The sequence below is a fragment of the Mastigoproctus giganteus genome, chromosome 13, assembly GCF_048544385.1.
Source record: "Mastigoproctus giganteus isolate SK-2022 chromosome 13, ASM4854438v1, whole genome shotgun sequence".
Lineage (NCBI taxonomy): Eukaryota > Metazoa > Arthropoda > Arachnida > Uropygi > Thelyphonidae > Mastigoproctus > Mastigoproctus giganteus.
The window spans coordinates 162,514,507-162,537,523 of NC_143587.1; the positions used below are offsets into that span (position 1 = coordinate 162,514,507).

General features: G+C 39.2%; 1 protein-coding gene across 1 annotated transcript in view; it reads right to left on the reverse strand.

Annotated features, from left to right (window-relative positions):
• The window catches only part of LOC150076565 (uncharacterized), a 308,265-nt gene that overhangs the window by 87,171 nt on the left and 198,077 nt on the right, over nt 1-23,017 (reverse strand). Inside the window, exon 10 of the mRNA XM_090387038.1 lies at nt 6,607-6,718. Within this exon, the coding sequence (XP_090243164.1) occupies nt 6,607-6,718 (112 nt within the window). The remainder of the gene's footprint in view (nt 1-6,606; nt 6,719-23,017) is intronic.

A 23,017-nucleotide genomic window follows, 5' to 3' on the forward strand; every position in this document is an offset into this window, starting at 1 on the left:
CCTCATTGTATCAAATTCATCTGTTGTCTCTACCGTTCTACCAACTCCACTAATCACTTGGAGCTCTTTGACTTCCTCTCTTTGCAACCTGACTCTCTCCAGTCCAACTTTCCTAACAATAAGGTAATTTTCCTAGGTGAATTTAATGTTCACAACTCCAGCTGGCTTCCCAGCTGGTCGAGATGCTGAGGCTTTTGCAATTACTAATGACCTTACACAGACTGTTCATTTACCTACAAGAATACCGGACAATCCTAACCATACAGCCAACATGCTTGATCTTTTTCTCTCAAACAACCCTTCTAAGTACACGGTTGAAGTGAGTGGTCCTTTAGGCACCTCAGATCATAACTCGGTGATTGTCTCTCCTCCAATGGAGCCTTTATCTCGTGGCTATTCCCAACCTCGCATTGTTTGGCATTAGAAGAATGTAAAATGGGATGACCTGCGAGATTTCTTTTCTTCTTTTCCTTGGTCGGATTACTGTTTCAAAACTTCTGATGTCAATGTTTGCTCAGATCGTGTCAGTGAAATTATTCTTGTAGGAATGGAATCCTTTATTCCACACTCCACTTTAAAATCTCATCCTTCATCTAAACCTTGGTTTTCCAATAAATGTGCTAAGGCTGTTCAAAAGTTGCATATCGTAATTGACTCATTTCCAATTCTTAATTTACACCAAAGCTCACAACAATTATAAAGCAGTTATTAATCAGTCCAAACTAGATTTTGAACAGGCTAAGAGTAGAAAACTTGCCCTAATGGTAGCTCAGCATTCTGGCCTCTTGCCAAAGCTATTGGACGCAACTTTTGCCCATCTCCGCTCCCACCTCTGTCACAACCAGATGTTTCTATTGTCACTTCAGCCAAGGATAAAGCTGACCTGCTAGCATGCCATTTTTCTTCCAACTCCTGTATTAATGATCTTGGTAAAACACCTCCCACCATTCCCAACATGCACGATTCAATGCCTCCTGTGGTCTTCCATGAAAAGGATGTCAGAAGGATTTTGACGAATCTTGATGCTAAGAAAGCTCCAAGTCCTAATGGTATTTCTCCACTTGTTCTCAAAACCTGTGCTCCTGAACTTACTCCTGTTCTTTGCTGCCTTTTTTCATTTTCTTATTCCAAAGGTGTTGTTCCTTCTGCTTGGAAATTTGCTCATATCCAGTCAGTTCCTAAAAAGGGTGACAAATCCCTCCCATCCAGTTATCATCCCATTGCAATTACTTCTGCTCTTTCTAAAGTAATGGAGAAATCAGTTAACAGCCAACTCTTAACCTACCTAGAAACCTTCCGTCTGATCAATGATCGCCAGTATGGATTCCCTCAGAGTGGATCCACTGGTGATATTCTGGCTTATGTTACCCACTTATGGACAAATTCAATGGAAAAGTTCGATGAAACACAAGCAGTTGCTCTTTACATCTCAAAAACTTTCGATCGTGTTTGGCATAAAGGTCTTCTAAACAAGCTTCCATCTTATGGTTTGCCAACTGTTTTTTGTAACTGGTTATCCAGTTTTCTCTTTGATTGCTCGAAGTGAGTAATCAAAGAGAAAACTGGATAACCAGTTACAAAAAACAGTTACATCACCCGAAGTGGGTGATGGCTCTGTCTTTTAACTTCTCCATTAATGCTGGTGTCTCCCAAGGTACAGTTCTTTCCCACTCTTTTCCTCTTGTATATTAATGACCTTCTTCCATTGACTGGAAATCCTATCCATAGTTTGGCCAATGACAGCACATTGCACACCACTTTCCATTTTGAAAAACCTTGCCCTGCTCAATCAGCTTCAACTTCTTGAATATCCGCTACCAGTTCCTTAAATACTGATCTCCAGTGTAGCAAAGACAACTTAGTTGATTTCAATCCTTCTAAAACTCAGTCTTGTGTTATATCTTCGCAAAAAGGATTCTTCTGCTACTATGCTTATCCTTGGTGACACTCTGATTTCTAGGCAAGTTGATATATCTCTTTTGGGGATTATCTTGACTTCTATTCTCTCTTGGCACAAGCACATTACAAATATTGCTTCCTCTGCATCTAAAAAACTTAGTTTTCTCTTTCACTCTCTGCGTTACTTTTCTTCCAAACTGCTGTTCACTCTGTACAATTCGCAAATCTGCCCTACCATGGAATATTGTTTCCACATCTGGGGCAGTGCCCCCAAAACCTCTCTCAGGCTTCTAGATTCCATTCAGAAGAGTGCAGTTAGGTTAATTAATGACGCATCTCGAACAGGGGCTCTCCACTCACTGTCTCATAGATGTTCTGTTTCTGCTGCATGCCTTTTCTACGGATATTTCCATGTGTACTGTCCTTCTGAATTGGCTTCTATAATTCCCGCTCTCTCTTTCAAAACATTCCGAACACGTGCTGCCAACATCCATTTACTGTCCAATTCCAAACTCACAGAACCAACTTTACATCTTCGTTTATTCAGTCAACTGCCATTTTCTGGAACAATCTTCCTTCATGTGTCTGTCCTGAAAATTACAGCCTACAGAAGTTCAAGTTTAATGTCAACAAATATCTTTTTTTGTCTTCTCAACCTCCAACCCAAGCATGGCACTAAGTACTATAGGTTCTAATACCTCTCGTGTTTGGGGTTTTCGTAAAGAGAAAAAAAAAATATATATATGGATGGAGAACAGGTGAACTGGTCAGCCGCCCAGGGCTTGGGAATGTAGGGGGCCTGAATTCCGACATTAATTTTTTTTATGTATAAAAAATGGTTGTTTCTTAATATAATACTTTAATTATACAAAAAAAATTGAATATTGGCTTATTTATATTACAGTAAATTTATTTATTTTATAATAAAAAGTTAAAATTAATTAATTTGTGCCTACATTTATTTTTAATCCTAGTTTCAGTGCAACAAAAACCCACAATAATGCAGATTCACATTTAAAATTATTTTGGTTTGTCCCGAATGTGATGTCATATCACCAAGAATGAGATGGAAAATATATGTGTGCTAATGCAGTATGTTACAAGTTGCATCCTGCACTAGAGCACAGTACTGACTGTTGGCGAGTGTAACATATTTCGGGGCATTATCAACTGGACTAAATCATTTTGCAGAAGGATTAGGTAAAGAGGCAGTACATATTGAGCAGTACATATGACTGAGCAGTACATATGACATGTACTAGTATTGTTGTTGTTGTGGTGGGATTTAGGGAGCATCAGCAACTAAGGCCATATTGTTCCGTGTATACTGTCTACAAATATAGTATACTGTGGTCGATTTTCTGTTTTTCTGGGAGAAAAAACCATGCTACTTTTGTCTTAGACCGACTAACTCAGTCACATTATGAAAATGACCCTTAAAATTCCTCACGTCATCGACAGGACTCAAACTCAGTCTTTTCCACCAGGTGTTAGGAGGACGGCGATTCTACCAACTGTGCTACCCATGAGGGCTGTGTACTTACCTTGGAGATGTTCTAGTTTAATTGTACCTAAAAGTCAACCTACAAGAAGAGCTGTTCTAGTATGTACCTTGGAGATGTTCTAGTTTAATTTTACCTAAAAGTCAACCTACAAGAAGAGCTGTTCTAGCTATAAGTTTGCGGAAATAACAATTAAACTGGTTAAAAAAGAATGTGCAATTGTTGTTGCACTTGGAAGATAAATTAAAATCTCCACGCAAGAAGAAGGAAAAAAAAAAGAAAAAGAAAAATAAAAAAAAAAATCTGTGGGTAGGAAAAGAGTTGATGAGATGGATGATTTTAATATATGAATTATTCGTTGCACTATTCAAGAATTTTATAGTGTCGATAGAAAGGTACCCACATTACATAAATTGTTGCCAGTTATAAGGCAGAAATGGGAAATCTGTATCATAGCATTCAACAAGACAAGCCTCCAAACACTTCGTTGCAGAAGCAAGGCATTATAGAGTGGTTTTGAGACAATGTATCATTGCAACCTGGCATGAGTAAATGTAATTAGCCATTTAACATTCCAAAAACATACACAGTGGATAAAACACTCAATGAGCATGGACACATTGCCTTAAGATTACTGACATATCATTGCAATTTAAACCCTATTGAATTAATATGGGCTCAAATGAAAATTTTTATTTGAAATAAAACTATTCAAGGAGATGTGAATATGACACATCTGATGGAATACATGAAACAAGGAATAGCCAGCATAACTCAAGAAAGATAGAAAAGTTTCTGTGACCATCTTTTCAAGACAGAGCTGTTGTTGTTATTTGGTTTTTAGGAGCATTAGCAACTAAGGCCATATTGCTCCGGGGATATGCTGTGGTCATTCCCTGACCTTTCCGCATCCTCCGTATTTGGTGATCATGGGCTCGAACCCCATCTAATCAAGAAGTGTGTGCTACACACTGCTGCTACTGCCCACCTGGCTACGGAGGCACCTTCAAGACAGAGCAGAAGTATTGGGATATTGGCCTATGATAGATACAAGTTGATCTGTAACCAAGTTACAAAGGAGGTTAGGCAGGCGAAGGCAGATTACGAGAAATCTTTGGCAAGGGATGCAAAGAAAAACAGCAAAGAGTTCTTTACTTATGTAAACTCTAGAAGGAAGGGGATGAATCAGATTGGTCCACTTGATATTGATGGGTCAACTGTTGATGATCCTGCTCAGGTAGCTAACAAACTAAATGAATATTTTGATCGACATTCACACATGAGGAGTTATTCAGCGAGGGGAATGCCAGAGGTGTATTCAACTCTAGCAGTAAGCTACAGAATCTTGAAATAACTGGGAATAAAGTGGAGGAGAAACTGTTGAAGATAAACACAAGAAAGGCACCTGGGGTGGATGGGATCTATCCAGTTATATTAAAGGAGGCAGCAAAGGAAGTAAGCAAACCCTTAGCCATAATTATGAGAGCTTCCTTGGACTCATGGGAGGTACCCATAGACTGGAAATGTGCAAATGTGACCCCAATTCACAAAGGAGGATCAAAGGCTGACACAAGTAATTATAGACCTGTGAGCTTAACTTCTGTTCCAGGAAAATTAATGGAGGAACTGGTTAAAGAAGCACTGCAGGATCATTTAGACAAGACTTCAGTTATAGCTCAGACACAGCATGGTTTTGTTAAGGGGAAGTCTTGCCTGACCAATTTGATTGGATACTATGGTGCAGTCACAAAAGAACTGGATGCAGGGAATAACTTTGATATTATATACTTGGATCTTAGAAAGGCTTTTGATACTGTTGCACATGGAAGACTGCTACACAAATTGGAGCAGTGTGACATTGGAGGCAAATTGCTGCTATGGATAAAGGAGTGGTTGAGGGGGAGAAGACAGAGAGTGGTAATCAATGGACACTGCTCTTCGTGGACTAATGTTATTAGTGGAGTCCCTCAGGGTTCAGTGTTGGGTCCATTATTGTTTTCTGTATTTATAAATGATATTGATGATGGTATATCAAGCGTAATGTCCAAGTTTGCAGACGATACAAAGGTTGGCAGGGTTGTCAAGGACACTACTGACACTATGCTGCTGCAACAGGATCTGGAAAGGTTGAGCAGATGGGCTGAGAGGTGGCAAATGAAGTTTAACATTGACAAATGTAAAGTACTACACATGGGAAACAGCAACCCCAGAGCAACGTATCAACTCTGTGGTACTACACTGACAGTTGTAGAAAATGAAAGGGACTTGGGGGTGGTTGTGCAGGCAGATATGAAGTTCTCTGAGCAGTGCAGATGGGCTGCAAGAGTAGCTCATGGAGTATTGTCAATGATATACAGGAATTTTTCCAGCAGGGATAAGGAGGTGATTATTCCATTGTATAAGGCAATGGTCAGGCCACACCTAGAGTATTGTATACAGGTCTGGAGGCCTCATTTCAAGAAGGATGTAGAGCTGCTGGAACGAGTACAGAGAAGGGCAACAAGATTAGTGAATGGAACAAAGGGGTGCTCTTACGAAGAAAGGCTTAAGTTTTGCAAATTTCAGTGTCTCGAGACTAGGCACCAGCGAGGTGATTTGATAGAGGTGAATAAAGCCTTGAATGGTTTAAGCATGTTCAATGCTGATGGGATTCTTCCTCTAGCTCAGAAAAATCACCTGAGAGGGCATAAATTCAAATTGAGGAAAGACAGATGTAGGATAGACGTGCGGAAATTTGCCTTTAGCCAGCGGGTGGTTGGTTGGTGGAACAGACTTCCATCCCTTGTAGTGGAGGTTGATAGCCTAAATAAGCTTAAGGCTCAGCTGGACAGGTATTTTGAACGAACATAGGGGTGAAGTGGAAATGGTGTTTTTTTTTTTTTTTTTTTGACTGATGCTGTATAAGCTTGCTTTCTTGCATCAAATGCCTCTACTAATGCTAATGCTAACTCCTTCCACTTTAGAGGAAAACTAAAGCATAAGGATGAGGAATTTGAATTAGTTTGGAACTTAATATTAGAGAGAGACCTCTTAAGTCTGAATTAGAAATTAGAACGTGATCATTAAATATGCACATTTAGAATTACAAATAAATACAATAACTTAGTTGAAGAGTTAACAGCATGAAGTCGAAAAACACATCAGTGAAAAACCAAAGACTGCTTCTCTCAGTTTATGCTTAAGTGGCAGAAACACAATTACTCACTATAAAAACCATCCTCTGCTCCTGACCCATATGTTTCAGGTGTAGGTGCTATGGAGTTTGCTTCATGGCCAACTTCAAAACAGTGAAGATACCGTCCATCCAATGTAGTCACCTAATGTAATTGTAATATAATTAATAAATTAATATTTTAATGATACAATAAATAAGTAATTTCATAGGTTTTTACATATGAAGTATTGAATACTCAAAACTCACCTCCAATATGTTTTATACATGAAGGAGGTGAGTTTTTAAAACACGAGTTGTTTGCTATATCAAGGTTAGATTAAATAATATGAATTTTGAAATACCATTGGGAGATGAATGTAAATAAAATACAAAAATATTAACACATACATAAATTATCTATATAATATCAGTGTAGATACACCATAGTTTACCCATAAATGTAAACTACGTATGAGTGTAAAAGGCATTGTTTTAATTGCATCTCATATTTTGGCTACCTTCACGAGATACCAGGTATTGCACTACTTTGAATAAGTAACGCTTCTCTAGAAGAGAAGACTAGTTATTTATTCTCAGTGTTGCATTACCAGGTTACCTAACCACCCACCAATGATAGGCCAACAGCTTTGAAATGGTGCTGTCTGGGTGGTGGTATCCACTGAGAATAAATAACAGTAGTCTTAACGTACTGTATTGCAGTGCAATGAGCACTTGCGATCATCATGTGTACATAATTCTGCTTTACCGACACCAGACTCGTGATACATGATCGTGACCAGCTGATTTGTGCTACTATAACCATCAATATACAGGGTGATTCACCAGTGCGACAAACTTGCAGGAGGTGTAGGGGGCACAAAGACGAATCGGAATCACATAGCATTGCAGGGTCCGAAATGCCTGCATCATGCGGTAGAGGACGTTGAACGGGAGGTCGCGGGAACAGTGATCCCGTGGAAGTCAGCATTTGGAACCATTTCTGTTGAAGAAACCAAGTAGCAAAAGTCCTCCGGAGTGGATAATCCGCAGGCTCCAATGACTGGACGCGTTGCAGATGGTATGAACTCATTTGGTTTGTTGACAGTATCCTCCATACAGTGGATTGGGAAATACCCAATCGTTGGCCTATTGCTCGAGTACTCGTACTCTGATTGCCTTCTGCAAGACGTAGGACATTCTCCTCATTGTCTGGCATCCTTGTCGTTTGCTCTCGATTCATGGTACCTCTCGTGAAACAACCAGTCTCACGTAACCTTCTGTGCACATGTGCGAAAATCATATGATGAGGAGCACGCCTGTGCGGGAAACGTTCCTGGTACAAGCGCAGAGCGGCGCGCCCGTTACAGTCTGCAGCTCCATACATGAGGTGCATGCCGGCCAGTTCAACATTTGAATACTCGTCCATCCTACTGCCTCGGGAACCGGTTCGCAAATGCTGACTTCCAGCTGGATTGCTGTTCATGCGACCTCCCGTTCAACGTCCTCTACCGCATGACGAAGGCATTTCGGACCCTGCAATGCTATGTGATTCCGATTCGTCTTTGTGCTCCCTACACCTCCTGCAAGTTTGTTGCACTGGTAGTGAATCACCCTGTATACTGAAGCACACCATTCACAGACTAGCTTATGAAGACGCACTTCGCTTCGAAAGCTACTATATATTTTAACTCTTTTATCTTATTGTATTTTAATGCTTTTATCTTATTTCTGTTTTTTCTTATGTATATATCATTTTTATTTTAATAAATTTATTTTAACCAGTTAGTCGGTCGTCGCAAGAAACTTTGGTGATATGATATTTTTATTCCATGATGGGAGTCACCATGAAATAAATGGGCTGTGACACATGGACTGTGTTAGGGTGACTGGGAGTAAAAACAGGTGCATATATACTTGTATGTACACCAATACAAGGAGTATAGCAAATAAATTTGATGAATTTGAAGTGCTGGTCAAGAGACAACAAAATGCAGTCACTGCTGGGATTTCAGAGACGTGAATTTGAAGTGCTGGTCAAGACATCAAAATGCAGTCACTGCTGGGATTTCAAAGACGTCATTCAGATGCAGATTCTGGGAGGCAGAATTTGAATATGGGAAGTACAATGCATACAAGTATCCTTTGTGTATCTGTTGCAGACCCCAGGGTTTCCCCCATTAGCCACATTTAGTCATTTTGTGGTAAGACTTACACTATATCTGGTCGTATGTATATTGTGTATAAGTGTTATATGATGTTCTCTTGTTATGTTGTATGACCAGCACCTGGAAACTTAGCAAGTTTTTGTTTGTTGGATTTATTAATGCAAGGGCTACTAAGGCCAAAATGCACCTATTTAGCAAGTGGGAAGTAGCAACACCTGGTCACCACGTCCCACACTCTATCCTTACCACATGGAGGAGTGCCAAGATCTATAATCATCTTGCGAGCCTGTGCCAAGACAAAGCCGTGAAACAGAGAAACTAAAGAAATGGGGAATACGTAGGAATAGTTCAGGATGGGTAGGGGAGGAAAGTATAGTAATGAGGGGGTGTCAGATTAAGGGACCCACTTTGGAAAAAGAGAATAAAAGTATTAAAGTAAAGAAGGAAGTGTAAAATTATCTTTCGTCATGAGACTAATTTGTCCCATGAATCTCATCCTGATATCAGGATCAGAAAGTGTTGAAGTTCTTCTTCAAGAGAACCATCAGCTCAATGGTAATTCAATCAGTCACTCCCAATACAAGATCAGCAAAGGTTGAAACCCTTTATACAACAAATCCACCAACCCAATAGGAGACTCCTATAGCCTACTAATATCCAGAAAAACTGATAAAGTCATTATAATACAAGCGCTCCCTGACTTACAGAAATTAGACTTATTTGAGTTTTTGCTGGCCAGTGCAAACTTAAAAAAATTGCAGAAACGTATTTTGAATCCATAAAAACAAATGGGGGTATTGTGAAAATATCATAATGTGAACACAATAGCACACTGTTTTTTTTTGGTAATTCATTCCAAGAATTTGCTATATAACTAAGCTATTCCTCTCTCTAAAAGGTCATTTTTATAATGGAAATTGCTTTACACTTTCATCGTTATCATATGTTCCATCATAACAATCAATTTTAAATGCCTGTGATATTTTATAAAGCACATTTTTGGAGGTCACTACCATAAAACAATAAAAACAATTTGCACTTTCTGGTTTATTGAGCTTTTCTGTTAGTGCATCTAATTATAAATGGGTAGAAAATGTGATCTTATTGCATTTGTGATAATCCCGATAACTGGAATTGTGTGGGTTTTTACATTATTATGATGAAATGTGTTTCCTCTTCACTGAAATCTTTAATCATATAAGAAACAAATAAATTTTCAGAATCTTCTCTTCATTCCTATTTACTTATTACAATAGTGAAGGGAAAGGAACCAATGGAAAGTGCAAGTGGTGGCAGTGCTAGGAAACGAAACAAAATTGATTTATAAATGAAGATGAAAATGATTAAGAAGTATGAAGTAGGACAAAGTTTGTCATCTATTGCACGAGAATTAGTTCTTGCTGCTTCAAAAGTGAGAGTATAAAAGATAACGTTAAAGGATAAATGCATTTAAGATTTTGTTGAAGTTGCCAGTGACGATTCTGCAGCTATAGAGAAATTGTGATGTGTTGGAAAAAAAAATCCTTCTAAATCTCCACAGCCCTCAACTTCCGCAGCAGTGTACTTATCAGCTGGAGAGTTATTTTGGCAATGAGGCTTGAAAGGTAAAACTTGTTGACTGTCTTTCTCTTTTTGTAAACTTTGTAATTTTTCCTGTGCATGAGATAAAAAATTGAATAATTCTATTTACATGTTCGTCAAACATTTCTTTTTTGCTCCAATCAAATTCAGTGCATGTAGTTGTGAGTGCTGCATAAGCATTTAGGGAAATTCTGACTTACATAAAGTTCTACAGAACGCAACCTTTACATAAGTTTGGGAGTGGCTGTACTGTCCACCACCTCGAAAGTAAACTCTGTGGTTTGTCAGGACCTAGGACAAATAATTTTCTTTATATTCTATGAATCAAATGTTCAAAACATTTAAAACCAACTTCCCATATGATTTAATTAGCCCTCCAACAAAGTGTTTAATAGCCTAGGCTCGATGTTGTTGTTGTGTTCAGATTTAACGACACAATGGCTGCTGGGGCCATATTGTGTCTTTCTAATGGTTAATAGGAAATGCTAAGTGTTATTGTAATACCTGTTATGTTTTATGGTATATTCCTATGTTATTTAGAAAGGTAAACAGTTCTTTCTTATAACAGTCATCTCCAAGAATCTGCAATAATGTTAGTGATGACTGTGCATTAGCACACGATTTAAAGCTGTTTAAGCGGATATTGAGAAGGTGAGGACAGTCCACTAATAAATGATGAATAGTCAGTTGCACATGACATAATGTGCATTGAAGAGCACTGTAATTTGTTTATAGATAAAGGTGTGTGATGAAAGTATGCCCAATTTTTAGCCTTCCTAGGATAAATGATATTACTTCTTCTAGAATTACTTCTCGTCTGCTTTTCTGGAAACTGGACAGCCACAGCTTTGGATCTGATTTTATTCAGTAAAGTTTGTTTCCTGGATAATGGGTTTGAAATCTGTATATGGAACTTGACAAATCTGTAAAATAGAAGTATCTGGTTGTTTGGTTGCGATCTGCTTTTTCATTTCCTGTTATCCCAGAATGCCCTGGGATCCAGCAGAATGTCACAGTTTGGTTTGACTCATTACACACAAGTAACATAATAAACGAAGCACATACTTGCACCAGCAAGTATATCCTAATAATCTCAATAGATTTTTCCAGGGCATTTTACTTGCTAAGGTGGGCAAGCGTCCTCGGCAGGCTCCGGAAGGCAAACATACCCATCAACTTATACCAATGCACTCAGATCTAGTTAGCAAATAGAAAAGTTAACATCAGTGCTCTGTCCTGGGACCCTTCTGTGGAATCTGGTCCTTGATGAGTTCTTAAACTTTGACCTGATCACAGTAAAAACGCAAGCCTACGCTGATGATTTGATGATGCTTGAGGCAAACAGCAGAGCCCAAATGGAAGCAACGGCAAATTGAGCCATCTCAACACTGCTGCACTGAACCCAAGAGAAGCAGCTCAGAATTTTGGTGGAAAAAAAAGAGTTCAATCCTCTTGAGGGGTTCTCTGGATATTATGAGGCCCACACAGATAAAAATCCATGGAACAACCATAAAGCTAAAAATGCAACTAAAATATCTCGAGATAGTCCTGGATAAGAACATGTCATTCACCCCACATTTCAATTACCTACGTACGAAAATCAGGAATTACTCCGCTACGATTTCCAGAGTTACCAGAGCTTGAAGAAGAGGACACTCTCCCTTTTCTACAAGGCTATTTTCATCCCGGCTCTGTCATATGCCACAGGTGTGTGGTACAACAAAGCAATCACTGCAGTAAACAGGAGAAAATTAGACACCATACAGCACTCTATTCTCCTCACTATCTCCAGAGCATGTAGTAGTAGTAGTGGCATGTGATGCAAGAAAGCAAGTGCATTAGCTTATGCAGCATCAGCCAAAAAAAAAAAAAAAAAAAAAAAAAAAACACACCATTCCCTCCAAATGCATGTCCAGTTCCTCCTTAAATTTATTCAGCCTATCAACTTCCACAACGACAGATGGAAGTTTGTTCCAGAAATTAACCACCCGCTGACTAAAGATAAATTTTCACATCTATTCTACATCTGTCCTTTCTTAATTTGAATTTATGCCCCCTTAGGTTTGTAATCTGAACAAGTGGAAGGATCCCATCAGAATTCGGCGTGCTCAACCCATTCAAGGCCTTATACACCTCAATCAGATCACCGCACAGGTGCCTAGTCTCCAGCCACTGCAATTTGCAGAACTTAAGCCTCTCTTGGTAAGAGGATCCCTTCATTCCCCTCACCAATCTTGTTGCCCTTCTCTGCACATGCTCAAGTAAATCTACATTCTTCCTAAAATGAGGCCTCCAGACCTGTACGCAGTACTCAAGGCGTGGCCTGACCATTGCCTTATACAGAGGGATAATCACCTCCTTTTCCCTGCTAGCAAAATTCCTATATATCATTGACAAAACCCCATGACCTGCCCTGGCAGCCTGTCTGCATTGCTCAGAAAACTTCATATCTGCCTGCACAATTACTCCCAGGTCTTTTTCATTTTCTACCACCTTAAGTGTAGTACCACACGGTACGTTTCTCTGGGATTACTTCTACCCATATGCAGTACTTTGCATTTGTCAAGGTTAAACTTCAGTTGCCACTTCTCAGCCCATCTGCCCAAATTTTCTAGATCCTGTTGCGGTAGCACACTGCCATTACTGTCATTAACAACCCTGCCAACCTTTGTATCATCTGCAAACTTCGACATTAAGCCTGATATACCTTCATCAATATCATTGATAAATGATATTGATACAAAACAACAGTGGACCTAACACTGAACCCTGTTTTTTTTTTTTTTTTTTGGTAGTTGTTGGCGCATAGGCTTCTGTGGCCATAATGTACCTCCCAAGGTTTTTTTTTTTTTTTTTTTTTTTTGCAGTACTTTGATCCAAGCCCGAGGCGGGAATCGAACCCGCGACCTTTGGGTTGCCAGGCAGGCACTTTACCCACCTGGCTAGCCCAGTCGGCCAACTGAACCCTGTGGGACTCCACTAATAACATTAGTCCATGAAGAGCAGCACCCATTGATTACCACCCTCTGTCTTCTCTCACTCAACCATCCTTTTATCCATTTTAGTAACTTAATGTTGGGCTAGCACTCATGCACTCCAGGTCCTCATTGGATCCCTTCCTCCGGACCTGGAAATTGTGCACTGTGAGCTGCTTTACCAACTGTACAAAAAAAAGGGAGCAGCCACCTCCATTGGCTTCACCACAGATCCAACAAATAATGTGCTGAAAAGAGGCATCTAACGCCACGCCTGTTGTAGACCTGGCAGGCTCAATGGTCCGACTTCCCCAAAGGAGCCATAACATGGAAATTCTACCCAGATGTAGATTGGATATACCCAAGCCAGCCTACTTTGTTCGCTCCAGGCCTCCATACAACCTTTCTCCTCACAGGACATGGGTCCTTCAGGAGGAAACTCTACGACTTTGGACTCTTAGATTCACCGCAGCATCACTGCGGAGAGGAAGAAATTTGGGACCACCTCATATATGAATGTCCTACTTACGAAGACCTGCACTGCATCCTCATGACAAAGACCCAGTTCAGGAACTCAGGAACCAAGAACAGCTCGTGTTGCAAAATGAGGAACACTACCGTGCCTTCACACTCTTCGTGCAGGAGCTCTTTTCAGGACAAAAACTCTTCCATAACCATAGAATTCCAGACTGACACCTTGTAAAGCTACCGACATGGCTTCTCAGCAAGTCTACAAGTCCACAATGATCAGTCCAAATCCTCCAAACCCAGCGACTCTTAAGAGACAATACACTACAAGTACCAGAAGAGAGAATAAGAAAAGTAATGGAAAAGAATATAAAGTACAAGGAAAGAAGTAAGAGAGAAATGCTTTGAAGGAAAGAAAGAAAAACATATTGACTGCAACAACCAAACCTGGACAGGATTCTGTCCCATGCCTTATAATCTTGGAGGAGCTTAATTTGAGTGCAGAAATACCCCCCCCCCCCCCACAGTACTTGTTGCCAACACGCCACATGGCAATCTGCACCAGGCATCTTTCCTGGCCACTTTCATTCTTTTTTCCCGGTGGGGTGGGGAGTCTTTTCCATCTCCTCTTCTCCTCGCCGACCCCCTTTTTCCTTCCTGGTGGGGCATGGGCCCGCCCCACTGACTTCTTTGGGGGTGCCTTCTCTATTGCCCCATATTTCTGTCTTTTCCCTCCAGTCTTCTACCCTATCTTAATGCAAGCGAATGCCCCACACAACAAAATTTAAATATGTTCAAATTAACTTTCGTCCATATTCTAGGACTTTCCTATTCAAGAGACATTACCCTTTGCAATTGAAATAAAACTAATCAAATGAATTTTTTTTAATTAATTATTTTTTTTTTAGGTCCTAGCCACTGAAATCTCAGGAAATTAGGTGGCAGGACCTGACACAGTAAATAATTATAATACAGGAGTACCTGGTCTGCCTCCACGGGGCCAAAGTGGGGCAACGTTGCGCCTCAACAGGGGTCCAGCGGCTAAATGACCAGATGAACAACGGTACACATGTACAATATCCTTACACTTTTAAATCTCTGGCATTTCCAGCAAACTGGCACACCCATCACAATGTAAGCAACACGGAGATGGGGGAAACCCCTGGTGCCACCAAACACTTTACACACAAGTAATTTGGAATGGATTTGTTTTATTATAGGGTGAGAGGAGTTGGTATTACTATTTATAGCAGAGACAGCACTGAATGAGTCAGTGTATATTAAAGCAGATGGAATTAGATGTTCAATAATGTGATCCAGAGCCAAGTTTAGCATAAAGCTCAGCGGTGTAGATACTGCATTTTACTGGTAATGTCCTTTATTTGTGTTTGCTGCCTAATCTGTCTCTCTCTTCTTATCTAACAGTCTGATTCCTAATATAATTTGTTCCATTCTTCGCTGTGTAGTTTTCAGCTTCTCTTCCATTCTTTTGACGAGTGCCTAAGTTTCACTTCCATAAGTCAAGGTAGGGAGTATACATTGGTTAATTATTTTTTGTTTCAGACAAATTGGGATATTGCAGTTCAAGTATATGACTATATTTCCTGAATGCTATCCATCTGAATTTTATTCTTCTCTTCACTTCCAGCCACTTATCATTATTACAGCTAATGAATGACTTGTCCCAGATAAGTATATTAATTCACCTTTTCAATTACTGCTCTATCAACGATTATATCCCTTCTTGGCATACTTGTTCATCATAACTTTTGTTTTAGTCATATTCATCTTTAGTCCGAAATCTTTGCTAATTGATTAAGATTTTCCTCTAATTCCATGGGATCGTGGCTTATGATCACAATGTCATCTGCAAATCGTAAATGGTTTAGGTACTTTCCATTCACATTGACTCCTTTCTGTGAACAGTTCAATCTTCTGAAAGCTTTTTCAAGAATAGCAGCACACAACTTTGGAGATATTGTGCCTCCTCGTCGAACTCCTTTCTCAATTTTAAATTTGCTACTGTCTTTATCTAGTCTAATAAAGAAGGTAGCGTTCTCATATATTTTCTTCAAAATCACAATATATGGGGTGTCTATGCCTTGTCTTTCAAGTGCCCGAAACATTGCCTTATGCTGTAGGGAGTCAAATGCCTTTTCATAATCCACAAATGCCTGGCATTTGTGGATTATGAAATTATAAATTACTATAGGTGGTCCTAACTTCTTTGGCAATTCAGGCTTTAAACTTGCAGTTTGGTGTAATTCCTTCTCTTGCACTTTGGTGCAATTTCTGATCTTATCCAGATCTTCTGAGGTTGCTGTGTTAAGTTGTGTTGTGCCACTGTTCAACATATAGGACAGAAATAAAATATTTTCTGATGCTTCTCAACTAAGCCCAGGTTTGGGCTTAGTTGAGAAGCACAATTTTACTTGTTCCTCCGTCTCCTCAACCTACTATTGTTGGTTGGTGTAGTTTTTTGTATTCTATCCTTAGCTTGTACCCTAATTCGGTTTATAGTAGCAAGGGGTTAATCCCTGTTTAACAATCTGCTGGTTAATATCTGTATTTCTGAGTCTAAAGACGATTCCGTCTTTGAATATTTATAGGCATTGAGAAATTGATTAAAGGTAATAGACCTCTTGTAGGCGAATGGGTGATAGCTGTTGTTATGCAGAAGCATACCAGTGTTTGTTGGTTTATGATAGATATTAAATTGGATTTTATTTGAGTCCCGAGTAAGCATGAAATTTAGAAAATTTAATGACTTAGTATCTGTATTTTCTCTTTCCAATGTAAAATTGAGTCTAGGATGAATATTATTAAGTGAATATAAAATGTCTTGGATAGTGCTACTATCAGTAATAATAAGAACAGTGCCTAAATACCTCCCATAGTATGTTATACAGGGTAGAAAAGAATTCTAATGTAAAGAATTCTTAATATTGGAGGTCTATCTCTCGTTGAGATATAGACCTCCGACATTAAGCCACTTAAACAGGGGTTACCCACTTGCTACTATAAACTGAATTAGAGTACAAGCTAAGGATAGGATACAAAAAACTACACCAACCAACAATAGTAGCATATAAATGGCACAAACAGCTTAACACATTCTTTAAAGATCCGAATTTAAGATTGTGGCCAGACCAATACGGAAATTACATGCTATACTCAACAATCACTCAATTCTTTCCTCTTTTGCAACACAAATAAATGACCTGGTATACAACATTTTCTTGCGGTGATTGTGACTCGTCTTACCAAGGATCTACGTGGTTTTGTCTGAATTTTCGTGTTAAACAGCACACGTCCTCAGTTCGTGCTTCTCATTCAGCTGCATCAGAATTAGCTTTTCATGTGGTTAATGAAAAACATACATTTTTATTCAACGAGGCCAAAATACTTAGTGTCCAATGTAATTATACAAGACTACTATATCTGTATATCATACAGATATACAGTGGCAGCCACATAAATTGCATCACTAATTTTCTTCAAAAACAAGCATTGCAATTGAAATAATTGTTCCTATAATTTCAAATTTTTAATACACTAATGTAAAATAATTATGCATTTTATTGATAAGAAAATAAATTAAAGAAAACTATTTAGACATTTATTTACAATTAATCACAGAAATACACTAAAGAAAACATACGAAAGACTTCTTTGCTATGTAAACTCTAGAAGAATGGGGATGAATCAGACTGGTCCACTTGACAGTGATGGTTTGACTGTCGGTGATCCTGCTTAGGTAGCTTATAAACAATGAGTGTTTTCCATCTACATTCACACGAGGAATTCTCTAGGGAAGTGGAGACCAGCTGTTTATCAAACTCTAACAGGGAGCTAAATGATTTTGTAATAACTGAGAAGAAAGTGGAGAAGAAATTGAAGTTAAACATAATTTCAGGCACCTGGAGTGGATGGGATCTGTCCAGTTATATTTAGAGAGAGAGAGAGAGACAAAAAAATAAGTAACCAAACCCTTAGCCATAATTATGAGAGCATTTTGGATTCAGGGGAGGTCCCAACAGACTGTAGAAATGCGAATGTATCCCCAATACATAAAGGGGGATCATCAAAGGGTGACACGAGTAATTACAGACCTTTTAGTTTAATTTTTGCTTCATGAAAAATAATGGAGCCTCTGGTAAAAGGAGTAATGCAGAATAATCTAGACAAGGCCACAAATAAGCTTCAGACACAGCATGGGTTTGTTAAAAGGAAATCTTATTTGATCAATTTGATTGGACACTATAAATGTGGTACAATTTTGATATCATATACTTGGATCAAAAAAATAATTTTGATATCATATACTTAGATTTCAGGAAAGCTTTTGATACTATTCCACACTAAAGACTACCATGCAAATTGGAAAAATGTCCCATTCAGAGCAAGTTGCTGCTATGGATAAAGGGATAGTTGAGTGGGGGGGGGGGAGAGTGATAATCAACAGACACTGCTCTTCAGTGACTGATGTTATCAGTGGAGTTCCTTAAGGGTACGGGTGTTGGGGCTACTGTCGTTTTCTATATTCATCAATGATACTGATGACGGCATATCAGGCTTAATGTCCACATTTGCAGATGATACAAAGGTTGGCAGGGTGGTTATTGACAGTAATCATAGTACACTACTGCAAAAGGATCTAGAAAAGTTAGGCAGATAGGCTGAGAAGTGACAACTGAAGTTTAACATCGACAAATGCAAATACTTCATTTGGGTAGCAGTAACACCAGAATAACGTAGCCACTGTGTGCTACTACACTCAGGGTAGTGGAGAATGAAAAAGACCAGTGGGTAATGTGTGCATTCAAGATTGTAAGTTCTCTGAGCAGTGAAGATAAGCTACCAGGGAAGCTCATGCGGTTTTGTCAGTTATATACACGAATTTTCTAGCAGAGTTAAGGAGGCAATTAATCCATTGGAAAAGGCAATGGTCAGGCCACATCTTGAGTACTGCATACAGGTCTTGAGGCCCCATTTTAGGAAGGATGAAGATCTACTGGAACGAGTACAGAGAAGGGCAACAAGATTGGTGAGCGGAAAAAAGGGGGTGCTCTTACCAAGAAAGGCTTCAGTTCTGCAAATTGAAGCAGCTGGAGACTAGGCACCTGTGAGGTGATCTCATTGAGCTGTTTAATGCTTTGAATGGTTTAAGCAAACTCAATGCTGATGGGATTCTTCCTCTTGCTCATATTATGCACTTGAGAGACATAAATTCAAACTGGGGAGCACTTGAGAGACAAATTCAAACTGGGGAAACAGAGTTGCAGTATTGATGTGCAGAAATTTGCCTTTAGCCAGCAAGAGATTGATTGCTGGAATAAACTTCCATCTGTCATTGTGGAAATTGGTACCTTAAAATAAATTCAAGGAAAAACTAGACAAACTATTGGAGGGAATGAATAGCTGAAATGGGAGGCATCATGTTTTTTTTGGCTAATGGTGTATAAGCTGGCTTTCCTGCATAATAAAGCACTACTAATGCCTTTTCATCATGAAAAATGTTTGAAATTAACAATATATAATAAGATTGGAAAAAATATATAGCAGCAAGAAACAAATATGGTTGTCATACAATTTTCTATAAAGCCGGTCACAATGCGTAAAATGTTACAAAAGCGAAAATACCCAATCTTGACTAATTTCATGCTACTCAACATGAAAATCACATTAAAATTTGTCGATTGGCTGCTGTTTTTTTTTGAATTACAGTTGGGGTCTCATATTAGAGAGTTAAAACTACAGCTCTTGGAAAAACGCATGCCAACACTGCAGTTTTGGCATGTGTTTTGCCAAGAGCTGTAGCCAAGATGGCATTCGTTTTGCCAAGACCATGCCCTTATCACGTGATTGCATATGTCGCCTCGCTCTGCATCATGTGATAAATTGTTGCTGCTTCAAATGCATCTTCAACTCTGTTCCAGTAATCCTGAAATACGGCTAGGTACTGGGTGATTTATTCTCAGTGACATTCCACAGGATTTATGTTGTGTAAGATTGATATGCCCTGTAATTGTGTGAATAGCATTAGCAATACATATGATGCAAGAAAGCAAGTTTATACAGCATCAGCAAAAAATTAAAAAAAAATCCCACCCCTTACCAATTGACCCATCCATCCACTCCAAATGTTTATCTAGTAGAGCCTTACATTTATTTAAGCTATCAACTTCCACAACAACGACGGAAGCCTGTTCCAGCAATGAACTACCCACTGGCTAAAGGCAAATTTCCACACATTTATTCTACAACTGTCTTTTCTCAGTTTTAATCTATGCCCTTTCAGGTTCGTAATCTGAGCAAGTGGAAGAATCCCATCAGCACTGATGGGATTCTTCCGATTCACACCTGCTCAAACAATTCAAGGCCTTAAACACCTCAATCAGACTCCTCACCAGTGCCTAGTCTCCAGATGCTGCAACTTGCAGAACTCAAGCCTCTCTTAGTAAGAGTACCCCTTTGCTCCTCTCACCAATCTTGTTGTCCTTCTTTGTACTCATTCTAGTAACTCTACATCCTTCCTAAAATGAAGCCTCCAGGCCTGTATACAGTACTCAAGGTGTGGCCTAACCATTGCCTTATACAAAGGGATAATCACCTCCTTGTCTCTGCTAGCAAAATTCCTACTTATCATTGCAGCTCATCTGCACTGTTCAGGAACTTCATATCTGACTGCACAATTACTCCTAGGTCTTTTTCATTCTCCACTTCCCTGAGCAGTACCACACAGTTGGTATGTTTCTCTTGGGTTACTGCTACCCATATGCGTACTCTGCATTTGTCAATGGTAAACATCAGCTGCCACTTCTCATCCCGTCTGCCTAACTTTCCTACATCCTGTTGCAGTAGCATGCTGTCTTTACTGTCATTAACAACTCTGCCAACCTTTGTATCATCTGCAAGCTTGGACATTAAGCCTGATGTACCTTCATCGATATCATTGATAAATAATCTGGATGACTTCTGTTATGTATGTGGAGAAGTCATTAGCTTTTTTGAAACTAATGACTTTTTTTTTTTTTTTTTCACATTGATGAATGTAAAAAAAAAAGCATCCCTTAACTTGAGGCATAAAAAAGGCCTACTTCGTGTACTTTGGGTATAAAGTAGGCGAATGGGACAAGAGCTACGCTCTACACATATACTGCACTACCTGTTCATCAAAAGTCAATGCGTGGGCAAATCGAAAGAGATGTTTTCTGCCTTTCACAGTGTCCATGATATGGATGGAGCAAACAAATCATGTCACAGAATGTTACTTCTATATGGTGCCTCCTATTAAAAAGGGGATGACAATGAAGAAAAAGTGGAACAGTGACATACTCAAATATACCATCTACAATTTGTCCTGTGACTCACAGTGAAGTACTACCTATAGCTGACCGACCCAACCGTTTTTCTGTACACTCTGATAAGACGAAGACCCTGATGAACATCAACTTGATATACATGAAGAAGTACAGCAGCATCTACGTCAAGGAATCCACCATTTTGTCCAAACCTTTATCCTTCCGAACCACATAAGATCACGGAAAGTGAGCTTAATGACCTCATCAGGGATCTTGAACTGCCAAAGAATAAGGCTGAGCTTTTGGTCTCGAGGCTACAACAGCGGAATCCTCTAGATCATTCTGCGAAAGTTACAACATTTTGTCCTCAAGATAAAGACTATGATAAATTCTATCAAAGAGAAAATGAACTCACTGTAAGGATGATGGTCTATTGGCAGCAATGAACACGAGGCACGTTCCTGAAGAATGGCGACTATATAGAGATAGTTCTAAGGTCAGCATTAAGGCTGTGTTATTACACAATGGAAATATGCTGCCTTCCATACCTCATGCATATTCTATCTCCAAAAACGAATCATATGTAAACATGGAGAACATCCTCTTAGGTGTACACAGAAGAATGAGTGGCAGATATATGGTGATTTAAAGGTAATTGCCATTTTTTTTACTACAAAAGGGTTACACTAAGTATTGTTGCTTTCTCTGCGAGCGGGACAGTTTTGCAAAGGATATGCACTACGAGAAGAGGAGTTGGCCTCAATGAAAATCATTAACACCTGGAATGAAGAATGTATTAACCTCTGCTAGATCCAAATAAAGTTTTGGTTACACCACTGCACATCAAATTGGGGCTCATGAAAAATTTCATGAAGGATTTGGAAGTGAACGGTCCTGCATTCACATACTTGCAAGAGAAATTCCCAAGACTAAGTACAGAGAAGATTAAGGCAGGCGTTTTCTTCGGTCCTCCACAAACAATTAACCCCAGGGGCTCACATCTGGTGAGTATGGGCTTGGCATACCCAGGGTCCTGAGCTGAATATCATCATTCTTCTTGTTCTTGGTGATTCCCTTCTATTTTTGACTCTCTCTCTCTCAGGGTAACTTGGGAATTTTTTTTTGGCTGGTGCAGCATAAGCCTCAGGCTTCCTTGCACCACATAGCTAATAATTATAATAACTTTTCAAAGATGAACAGCTCGAATGTGTCCTTAGTGATAGCAAGAAATTAACGTGGAAAGCCTTTCAAAATGTTTCGACTGGTTTTCTAGGAAATATTAAAGCCAGCAACTACAGGCAGTCTGTGGAAGAGCTCAATATTTCTTATGAAAAACTAGGGTGCAACATGTCATCGAAGATGCATTTCTTGCACTCACACCTGGATTTCTTTCCACCAAACTGAGGCGCCATAAGTGACGAATGTGAATGCTTACATCAAGACATAGCAGTGATGGAACAAAGGTACAAAAGCAAATGGAGTGCTGCCATGTTAGGCAATTATTGTTGGATGGCGAAAAGGGATGCTACCAAAGCTGAATACAAGCGAAAGGTCCTGTGTTTGATAAAGGTATGTTTGTAGCTACATCTTATTTCCATATAAATAAAAAATACCTTGTATAAATATAAAAAACTACTTTTTTCAAAAACGTCTGGTGAGAGCCAATCTGCCATTTTAAACACTATTTCCATGTTTGGCACCCCAAAATCTATGAAGTAAACTTACTTTCATGCTCTTAACAAGATATGACCTAAAATTTGTTATTCAGTATAATAGAAACTAGAATCCACCATGAGCTTTAATACTGCCTTGCATCTATCTGTCATGGAGAGTATCGATTCTTGTTATACTGCTGCTTTAGTTTACAGTACAGACAAGTATAATGGTCTCTTGAAATGTTATCTTGCTTGATGGCTTTTTAGTAGAAATTTTCCATCCAAGCATTTTAACAGGTTTCAATCCGGTTCAA